This window comes from Bicyclus anynana, chromosome 11 (genome assembly GCF_947172395.1).
Source record: "Bicyclus anynana chromosome 11, ilBicAnyn1.1, whole genome shotgun sequence".
In the NCBI taxonomy this organism is placed as follows: domain Eukaryota; kingdom Metazoa; phylum Arthropoda; class Insecta; order Lepidoptera; family Nymphalidae; genus Bicyclus; species Bicyclus anynana.
The window spans coordinates 2,440,359-2,452,384 of NC_069093.1; the positions used below are offsets into that span (position 1 = coordinate 2,440,359).

The window sequence follows — 12,026 nt, forward strand, 5'->3', positions numbered from 1 at the left end:
ACGTAAATAGAGGTGTTTTATATTGCATTATTATGAGTAACTCGTTATGTTGACAATATTTATCATCTTCATCTTTGGTGTAACATTTTGTACTATAATATTATGTATATAGTGAAAAATTATATTTCTTGAAATAATTAAATCTTCCCGTAGCTGTAATTCTATATTAAATAAAATCTTTTTTAACAAAAAACTTCAAAATCACAAAAATGAACAAAAAAGCGAAAAATAACATGTACCCTCTGATAACCTTGAAGCCAGTGGCGTATTAGCCTTTTCTGAAAAACCCACGGGAAAGAAATGACTGAAAATCCTACAGCTTTAGGATTTAAAAGGCATGAATTAATACATCACTGTGTTGGCACCGCCATTCAAAGTGATTAGAAGGTAGCACATACGTTACATATGTTATTTTTCGCTTTTTTAGTTTATTTTTGTGATTTTAAGTCAGTTCAATTATTTTGTTAAAATATTTTATTTTTCTGTTTTTAGTAAGAATTGACGAAGTTATGAGGTAACAAACATTAAAAAAACATACGCGTCGAATTGAGAACCTTCTTTTTTCAAGTCGTTTAAAAAGAAATGAATATCCAATATTTGGACAACTACAATGTGCCGTGGTCTATGGGGCGTGCTTTAGTATGGGACACAACCTGCGTATATACGTTGGCAGCGTCTCATCTCTCACGCACGTCCCAAACGCCTGGCGCAGCTGCTGAATACACTCAATTTTGTAAGTGTCGTAGATAGGTACCCGGTCATATCGAATGACTATGTATTTGCGGCGCTTGCCTTTGAGACTTTAGGCCCATGGTCAACAGATACTAAAAAAAAAATTTTAATGCTGTCTGACAAATTGGTCCATGCGTCAGGTGACCCAAGAGCTGGCGCTTATTTGGCCCAAAGGTTAAGCCTTGCTATCCAGAGGGGTAGCGTATTGGGTACCTTGCCTCTGGGTGAACAATGAGATGGTTACTATAATGTTGTGCCTACTCGTAATTCAATTAAAACTATTTAGAGCCTCAATAGCTCATCGGTAAGAGCGGTCGAACTCATCACCGAGGGGTGCTTTCGATCCCCGCCCCGTTGGTCTATTGTCGTATCCACTTCTAATACAGTATTTCCCGAGTAGTTGGAGGGGAGCTATAATGAATATGATGAATTTATCTGAAACATGTGGTAAAAAAACTCGGCTTACAATTTATTACGACCACCATTATAGGCAAATTGGCGCAGTCGGTAGGATTTCAATCAAAGAAAGCTTAATCATTTATACATTAGGTATACATCTATTACTCAACGTATTTCAGATTAAAATGTTTAACTTAATTTGTAGCATTTTTTTTTATATTTACAAGTTATAACTTAATATACAGGTAAAAAGAATGTTCAAATCAAAGTACATAAAACATCTGTTTTATATATATAGTAAGTAGAACAATCTAAGGTCGAATTAAAACAATAAATAGACATTCAACATCAATATATTAGTCCCAACTATCGCTTTCTTTGAAAGCGGACACACATTCGCCTGGCTTGTCACTGTTGAAACTACACTTTATGACTATGTCTGTTTCTTTTTTCCTTTCCTTCGCCTTCTCCTTTCCACTGTCAGTGCGTTTTCTACGTCCGTTCGACAAAACTGTAACGTTGTTCTGCTCTTTTGCATTTTCTGCGGTGCCTTCTGTCTTCTTTGGTGGGGGTTCGCTATCTTCAACCTGTATAAGGGAAATTTAATGTAATCTATGCACTTACTATATTATTTTTTAAGGAAGAATTCAATATGTATACTACGAGTAAATGTGAAGGACCTCTACTGATTCAAAGAGTAAGTAAAATATAAATCAGAGAGCGATATTTGCAATTTGGCCACTCTTTGTCGACAATATGCACCTATATCTCTAATCACGAGATATATCATTAAACGCATATTAGGCATTTCGAGGGTTTTGGGCGAAAGAAGCTCTGAGTGTAGGCTAACGCTGGAATTCGTAGATAGAGTGGACGAAACCTTTTTCTAAAAGAGAGACCACACTGTGCATAGCCTCGGCGCGGTTTCGGTGCGGTATCGCTGTGTCGTCTTACATAGATATATCCGTGGCAACACGAATCGCAGCGGCGCCGCACCTAACTTAACAAAGCAGGGAGAGATAGCGCAGCGACGTTAATGCAGCACTGAGCTGTTGTATGTACGTCATTTTCTATTAACAGATTGTCAACTGCATGGGATGCCGCCGGCGCCGCCACTCGTGGCGTTACCAGATCTGTGGTTCCAGCTAAAAAACCGCGCTACATGTCCTAACTTTAATGGTCTCGTAGCATTTTTCAACCCTAGGGCCATTTTCTGGGTTATGCCACACATCGCAGGTTATTGTCCTGGATGACCTGGTGTACTGGAGGTATTGTGATGTGTGGCATAATTTCGAAATGAACACATTTTTCTTTCTTTCTCGTGTGCCCACGGCGTCATCCTTGCGGTTCAACGCAGAAAGCATCATATAGACATATATCGTCGTAGACATGTCCAGGAACACACAAGGTTTCACCTGAAAAACAGCGCCACAGCTCGCTGTGGAATCGTGCTGAGGTGGATACCTTTTTTGTCCACGACCAGATTTTTGTATGTTCTGTTTGTTTATTTTATTTTATTACTTGTGTGTGGACAAATAAAGATATTCTATTCTATTCTATTCTATATACTCATTACCTATGGCACTCCTCACCTGGAACATTCCGGAAGAGGTCCGTTTGCGTGCTGGCTGCGCCGCCGGCGCGCCGTGCGATGCGCTCTGCGCCCGGCTGCGACTCACCTCCGCCGGCCGAGCCGCGGGGGGAATGCTTACATTACCTGACATTACACAGTTCACTTACAAATTAAGAATAAAAACAACAACATCACACACTTACGGCCAGTTTCTTCATCGAAAGTAAAAGTCAAAGTAACGTCATAAAGCAAAAGTGACGGTCTTAATCACGGAAAAATAAAGTCTTCTTTACTACTTACTACTTTTACTGTTTGGTAGAAATTAAAGTGTAGTGTAGTGTGTATAAAATACGGGATAGGAGGGAACTCGTATATCGTAATATACGAGTTCCCTCCTATCCCGTATTTTTTCATTCCGGGTGTATTACAACTGAGCTATCTTTTCGAAGTTAACGTAAATTACCACCACTGTTACTTTAGCTTTACAAGAAGAAACTGGCCTATAGACACCTAGTCAAAAATCCGTACCAAATTCCACCGGACAATAAGTGCCTCTCTGCCTCATTATTTTCTCTCTACTATTTGAAAATGTTGTTACTACGAAAGGCTGCCGCTAGTGGACTAGAACAATATGTAAAAAATACTTTTAAAAACATAAATTTTTAAAACAATCACTTTTTTTCAAATTCTAATTTTGATATTGTTTTAAATTACTCCGGTTTATGGTACCGCAAAATGAAGATTTCAATATATTTTAAGGTATAGTAAATATGATAAAATTATATTATTATAGATGATATCAAAAGTTAACAAACTAATGAACTGTAGACGGAAGATAACTTTAAGGTCAAACTATAATAAATAATTGATATCATTCACAAAAAAATAAATACAAGTATCAAGTATTACTGAATTGATTCAGTTGCATTACAATTTCAAGTTAAAAAATATGAATAGAAGTATACTTACATAGTGATTTCCCTTAAAATTTTAGTTATGAATGCAAATAAAAGCATAATTTTAATGATATTATATTAAGCACTAAACAAAACGTACTTAGCTTATTTGGGTCGTACGCAAAAGCCACGCAAAATGGTACTGATGCTAACTCTGATCGCATAAATCTCCAAAGTTAACTAATAGTCTAGGATCCGGCATTACAAATATATACCCTCATCTGTTATTATTAGTCATAAAAAATAAATGATAGATAATATTCACAGTGACATATTGCAAATAGGTTGCTAATGTTAAACACATTTTTTATACAAAATCTAGGAAATTGTGAACTAGGTCAAAGACAACACAGTTAAATTAAGCATAAAAAAAGCTTTCATTTGACATATTAGACGAATAAATAACTGATGATGATATTTAAATTTTAATTAACATGAATTTTAATTGATTCAAATAAATTCACCGGGCGCAATTTTAGTAGGAAGCCTATTACCATGGTGATATACCAATTAGTCAATGTGAATATTTTATATCATTTGTTTCTTATCCCATATAAATAACAGATGTGGGATATATTTCTTATACTGGATCTCTTATTATAATATACCAATTCCAAGAGCCCGCGCATACAGAAAGAGCTCAGTCTTTTTACGTTCTGTGTTCCACGTTCTTTGTAACCTTTGTAACTTTATAGCACACTATTCTGTAACAGAATAGTTTCTGTAACGAGTTTCGAATTCACCTCTATCTCCCTCTGTCTAAAACGATACTATAGAAAGAGAAAGATAGAGGCGAATTCGAAACTCGCACTTACGAGTTATACAAAACATCGTCACAGAATAGCCCTCCTGCTATCTGTGTGTATAAAGTAACATAGAAAAGCTTAGCACAGAACTTATAACGGACAACTGAACCTTTTCAGCAATATTGAGAGCCTACATAAAAGTTGCAAGTTTATCAGTCCATGTTTTTACCCGACTGCAAGAAGGGTTATGTTTTTCGCGCGTATCTTGTATGTATGTATGTATGTATGTATGTATGTAATATTCTTTATTACCTCATATCTTCTAAACCACTGAACGGTATTACGTAATTAGGATATCGTTACATTTGTCTCAATAACCCAAGTGTTCTTAGATAGGTGAAACTAAAAAAAAAAGTAACAAGATGACTGTGAGACGCTATAGACTCGAGTCTGTCGACTGTTTTCTGATTGCTTTCTACACTTTTGGACTGAGCTTGTTTTTTTCTTTTCAGTTTTTTTATGCTTTATGCAGACGGGTTTTTTTATTTGTTTAATTAATTTATTTATTACCATAAACAATTACGGTAAGCAACTACAATGTTCGGGCTGTTTTGGTTTTGGGATGTTGCAGATTTCAAAAGTTCAGACTTTTAGCCATCCAAGGACCTATAAATCACATTTTTTTTATATTTACCCCGAAATAATAACAAGCCAAACAGTAAGTCACTTAGTTTCATAGCAACTTTTCGAAAAAAATACTATTAAAATCAAATTTTAAGAATCACTAGCGAAGGGTTGCCAAAAAGCTGATGTCGCCATGTCGCAGCACATACATAAAAAAACATACAACCATCCGAACGTAGAATCTCCTCCTTTTTGGAAGTCGGTTAATAAATGACAGTAATTTGGACTTTATAACGATTCATTCATCAAATCTGGGCCCAAAATTGCATTAAATGTATGGCTTCAACCTTTATTAAATGACTGTCTGTCTCTTAGACTATGTATTCGTGGGCTCTTGAAACGTAGCTTCACTCCAGAGTTAAGTGCGATTAAATTAGCGCCAATTCTATTTACTATGCATAAATTTCCTTTATCCAAATTAAAATATATAGCTCGTCCTATCACATAACAGGATCTGTGTTACTGGATATGTGGATACTGGTTCTACAAATTCGTTTCAATTAAATATTACTCTACAATGCAATGTCAGTTTCTGTGGCATCTATACTAGGCGAGTATAAAAACTCCTATCTACAATAAAATACCTTTAGCTCAGAATAATCGAACGTTGGCTTTATTAATTTTATAACTGAATATAGTATCGATATAGTTATTATAGAGATGGAAGCACATACCTCGGCGGGCGATCGCAGTGCTGTCTGGGTGTCTGTAAAGAAAAAACCGGTCAGTTATCGATAACTATTATTATACAACAAGAAAAAAATATATACATATAAATAAAACGATAAAGTTATTTTCTTGTTAACGACACAACAAAAGGCACTAAAAAAGGTGTACACGATAATTGAATTCTCGGGTTTTGTGTCTGTTACGAGTATTATATTTTTATTTTTACTTTTTGAAATGTGTATTGTTGCATATTTCAATATAGTATACAAGGCAGAACCTTTTGAATTTCTAGAAAGTAATCATTGGGATAAAAACTGCATAGGTTGATTAAGAATGAAAGGTCAACTGAAGTATTATTAAATTAAGACATATAAAAATTAGTAATTGTCTCAGTAACACTTTTTCTATATACACACTTATCTGAGTGAGCCGAGAGCCGTGATAGCCCAGTGGATATGACGTCTACTTCCGATGCCGGAGGGTGTGATCTAATCCGGTCCGGGGCATGCTCCTCCAACTTTTCAGTTGTGTGTATTTTAAGAAATTAAATATCACGCGTCTCAAACGGTGAAGGAATAACATCGTGAGGAAACCTGCATACTAGAGAATTTTCTTAATTCTCTACACGTACGAAGTCTGCCAATCCGCATTGGGCCAGCGTGGTGGACTATTGGACCCCTCTAATTCTGAGAGCCGAATATGGGTAGATAATTATGACTTATCTGAGATGAGTGTGTGAATACAAAATCGTAACACATTCTTAATTCATCATTACACTAACATGCAATTTATACCTATTTAACTAAACTATAATTAAATAGTTAGAAAACATTTATTTACTATTAAACATTTGAATAAACTGGCGGCCTATTCACTATATCTTTATTATCAACCCATTAAAATAAACCTCAATCACCAAAACAATCAATTCACAAGATGTCATTTACCTACTGTGTGATATACACCAGTAAGCACCGGATGACATTTGTTACATAGAATCTCAATTTCTTAGCATACATCCAAAGATAGTAAATTAACCTGCTGGAGATATTTATTAATTTTAACTAGGGATGATAGGTTTAAATAAATACATAAATATAGAAAAGAAAATCAAATAATCTAATAACAGTACGAACAGAAATAAATAAGTAGCATCTATACTAATATTACAAAGCTGAAGACTTTGTTAGTTTGTTTGAACGCGCTAATCTCAGGAACTACTGGTCCGATTTGAAAAATTCTTTTGTGTTAGATAGCCCAATTATCGAGGAAGGCTATTGGCTTTAAATTATCCTCGTATTCCTACGGGAACGGGAACCACGAGGGTGAAGCCGCGTGGCGTCAGCTAGTAGTATATGTAATTAATATCCGACAGTATAATAGTGCAAAACAGTGCAAGAAAATTACATGATTGTCATTCATACATCCATACCAATTACCCTTTATGCATATAATACCGTGTTTTCTGTGACAATACCATGAATAAATACTCACTAGACCATAACATATCTATTACACAATTTACAATAATAAAATGTACAGTAAAAAGTTTAGCTACCGTATTATTTTCTATATAAAATTCTTTATATTTTTTTCCTCTCCATTCAATTGAAAGGTTAAAAATGTCTTATATCTCGAAATGTAAAGTGCTATACAGCAGTTAACGTTAAAACTGTAGAATATCGTCGAAAAGAGTTAAATAAAGGAAAAAATTCCTTGAAATATTTTCACATTGAAACAAAGTCAATTTGATACAATAAAGAATTTCAATCGCTCTGATGAACTCGTGTGGACAATGCGACATTTCGAATGTATTCATATGGTTAAAGGATAGTTTTTCAATAATAATAGCATATTATTGTTTTTTTTTTCAGTAACTGATAGCATAGCAACTGATCTCCGGTGAGATTAACCATGTACGCAGGAGATATTATAGTGCACAAGTGTGTGTGCAAACACAGATGCACTCTGTTTCCCTCACTCTCATAGTCTGATCGGACCAACACGACCGGTGAGAGATCAGGCGCAGGACCGACAGCCTTTTAGACATTTTTTTTTTGTTAGCCTGACCCGAGATTCGAACCCTGGACGTCATTGTCTGTAGCTGTACCTTTGAGACAGTTATTTATCAATTATAATAATCAACTATTAGCCGCTCGCGACTTCATCCGCGAGAATATCAATGCTAGCTTTCATTTCCTTTTAAACCTATTATATTTTAATGAATGAAGTGATGTTATAGTATATGAAAAACTAGCTGACGCCGCGCGGTTTCACCCGCGTGGTTCCCGTTCCCGTAGAAATACGGGGATAATATATAGCCTATAGCCTTCGTCGATAAATGGGCTATCTAACACTGAAAGAATTTTTCAAATTGATCCAGTAGTTCCTGAGGTTAGCGCGTTCAATCAAACAAACAAACAAACAAACAAACTCTTCATCTTTATAATATTAGTATAGATTACACGTCTTTCATCAATAATTTCAAGTAATAGAATTTGCAAAAAAAATTGGAATCGCTTTACCCATGATTTGTGCAACAATTTGCCTAAAAGGACTTTCCTACAAACTTTCAATTTGAAAATGAAGTAGGTACTCAAACAACGATGGGTCATGACGTGACCAATGCCAAAGAGACATTGAAAAGAAACAACAAATTTTCACACCCAATTCAAGACAGCGCCATCCTCGTCATCTAAACTGTAGTCAACTATGTGCCCTGCCCATTGCCACTTCAGCTTCGCGACTCGTTGAGCTACGTCGTTTTTTTGGTTCTTCTGCGGATCTCCTCATTTCTGATTCGATCACGCAGCGATACTCCAAACCTAGCTCTCAATTCTACAGTCTGCAGTCATACATGGCACTATTTACATTTATTATGTACAATGGCGAAGGATCTATTATTATCATCATACCTAATTGTTATCAGCTGATGGGTCTCTTATATGGATTTCTAAATATCACGATCTTAAAGCGCCTGCATCCAGCTGCTTCCTGCAACCCCCTTGATATCAACGGTACACCTAGTGGGGGGTTTGACTAACAATACGCCTACCTCATACCTCGGTGTAAGGTCTCCATTCCAGCCCCTTGAGACCGCAACGTCCGTCGACTCCTAAAACTACGTGCCTTGCCCATTGCCATTAAAGCTTTGCGACTCCTAGAGCTATGTCCATGTAGTATGTAGCTTTGGTTATTTTAAAGAAAGAAAGAATAAAAGAAAATAAATTTATTCAAATCTAAAAGTCAGTACCCTATCCTTATGACAACATGTCTGTCTGTAACCAGAAAGGGTGTACACGGCGCTGATTTTCAGCTGAGACCCATGTGACGTCACTGCTTATAATTGTACAAATAAATTTTGCCGGATCTTCTATTACTGATTCGATCGCTCACTCCGAAGAGTGAGGCAGAGCTTCTATATGAGTACCAGAGTTAACGGCCTATATAGATATCTATCGATAACATGTCATTCGAAAAAAATACCATTAAATTTGAGCAAACTATAAGGCGCATGTAAAATGCTAATCTCCTTTAAGCGGTGACCACATTGTTCTTTTTTTGTAACTCCTGTCCACGCACACCCGCCGCAGGTGCTCTTTTTATTTATTCGCATGTATACCGCAGCATATTATTAAAACATAGACATCTGTATTCCGTCTGTCTGTCCATCGAGAACATTTTTCCGATAACGATTTCAACTATGTAGGTATATTAAATTAAATTATTGTCAATAGATTAACGCTAAAGGGACGGTATGAAACTTTAATCGATCAAACATGTTCGCAACACTGCACCGCACCACGCAACGTGTGTTGAATCATATTAAATTGCATGAATAATTCAACGAATCCACGTTGAATGATAACAGAAATGCGATGAATGAACGAATGAAGAAGCTAACAGAAATAGATCAATCTTTTTTTTTAATTCTTTACAAGTTAGTTCTTGACTGCAATCTCACCTGATGGTAAGTGATGATGCAGTCTAAGATAGAAACGGGCTAACTTGTTAGGAGGAAGATGAAAATCCACAATCCTTTCGGTTTCTACACGGCATCGTACCGGAACGCTAAATCGCTTGGCGGTACGTCTTTGTCGGTAGGGTGGTAACTAGCGACGGCCGAAGCCTCCCACTAGCCAAATCTGGACAAATTAGGAAAATCTCAATTTGCCCAGCCGGGGATCGAACCCAGGACCTCCGTTTTGTAAATCCACATACTCCGTCGCACATACCACTGCGCCACGGAGGCCGTCAAGATAGGTGAAAGGTAACAGGAAAAGTAAAGAATATAATTACAAAGTTTTCCTTTTCTTGCGTGTAGATAAGGTAAGAAATTAATCTCCTTAATGCCGCAATGTCTTTTTGTACTTGTTACAAGAATATATACTCTTTACTCGTATATAAGTACTCTTTTCAGAAGATTTCACCTTCAGGACCGTCACAAACAAACTTCAAGACATTCTCAAAGTGCTTGCAGTACCGAGCCTACTAAAAACATACACGTAAATAGACTGGCGATTGCAAGCGAGTCGCAGGGTCTCGCTGGATGCACTGGATCGTGCAAGTACATACAAAAGACCTATCTCCTGCAGGGGACATCCATCAGCTGATGTGATAATGAAGATGAAGAATAAAAAATACTTTATTGCACACAGGATAAAACAATTATTCAAAATAAAAAAGAATAATAATAATAAAAACTAAAAATTTGCATGTAAAGGCGGCCTTATTGCTATAAGCAATCGCCTGATGACAGGATTACGGAGAAAGAATGATAATCCATATACCTACTAATACTATAATGAATCGTTTCCCAACCTGTGGTCCGCGTGTATATGTGTGGGGGTCCGCGGTGTCATCTCTGGGCCATACATAATTGCTAATGTCTCGTATTTGAAATGCTAATTTGAATATTGAGAGGGCCTGACCTTTCAACACGGATCTTAATGCTTATTTCAACTTGAACTTTTTCAATATTTTTCATATTAAACAGTTATAAGTACCTGTTTTGTATGTGTAATAACTAAAATAAATACCTAATCGGATTTTTTGACTGTTTATTTTATTAAGGGGGTCCGTGAAAACTGTGCTAGATTTCCTAGGGGTCCGTGGCTGAAAAAGGTTGGGAAACGCTGCTATAATGAGTTACGTTTGTGGTGTTGTAGGGGTTATCTTCGGATGAAACCGCGGGACGCCAGCTAGTATAAGATATAGGAAATGATAATATACGAGCCTAACTCCTAATCGAACCTGTACCTACCACAGAACATTTACAGGGCCAATCCAATTTGTCGATATTTTTTCAGGCCGTTATATGGGCATGTCTATGTCGCGTGGATTTAATTGGCGACGTCGTGCGCGCTAATTGTGGCGTGTCGGGCGCCGGCACCAGGCTCGCATTCACCTGTCCGCGAACAGCACTTTGATGCCAAATAACTTGGGCACCGGTCACGACTCGCCTGATGTAGCGAGTGTAAAAAATACGGACTTTATTTTATCCGTGGATATCTCACAGGAAAAGTTCCATTACAAGTCAACTCTTAATTTACTTAAAGTTAAGAGTTTTTTTCCTAATTGTAATCTAAGGATTTTCATATAAAGCCCCCAGTATGGTAATTTAATGAGGAGGATCTACAATCTACATAATTAATTACCTAGTATATATATATATATATATATATATACGTGATAGATTAACCGGAAAAACTTATAACTTAAATTAAATTATAGCACATAAATTTATTTTAACCAATAATCGCAATAAAAATAGGGGTGGGCTATACGTATATATGACTCCGTAAAATTATAAATACAGTTATTATATTATAGTATATCTCGGAAGATTGTGTACTGTCAAAAGATTGTTATCCATAATATACTCCTAAGAACTGGATCTTGAGTGGCTCAGAAACCAATGGTTAGGATAGGTTACGTATTTATTTATTTGTACGTTCTTCCTTACAATCTACCGAATAATGCACGTTAAATTGTAAACAGTTAACAATCTCGCGAGATAGATTATAACCTAACGGTACCTATTTGCAATTTTACGGTGACATATAATTATATGTAGATATCTCATACCTACTAAATAAAAACCGTAGGTCGAGCTGTTTCAAAGTTGTGCGACCATAATTCAACCCTAATTTTACTACTGAGTTAGTGGTACAGGGACGAAAACTTATAAGAAAATCGCTAATTTTTTAAGACAGGAACGTTAGTCAGTACGTTACATTCTAATTCTGTCAATATTAAAAAAATACG

General features: G+C 36.2%; 1 protein-coding gene across 1 annotated transcript in view; it reads right to left on the reverse strand.

Moving 5' to 3' along the window:
- Positions 1–1,468: 1,468 nt before the first annotated feature.
- The window catches only part of LOC112049522 (poly(A)-specific ribonuclease PARN), a 62,555-nt gene continuing 51,997 nt past the window's right edge, over positions 1,469–12,026 (reverse strand). The window contains exons 12-14 of the mRNA XM_024087452.2: positions 5,765–5,796; positions 2,724–2,848; positions 1,469–1,718 (exon numbers count right to left, since the gene is read on the reverse strand). Coding sequence (XP_023943220.2) covers positions 1,488–1,718; positions 2,724–2,848; positions 5,765–5,796 — 388 coding nt within the window. The 3' untranslated portion in view covers positions 1,469–1,487. The remainder of the gene's footprint in view (positions 1,719–2,723; positions 2,849–5,764; positions 5,797–12,026) is intronic.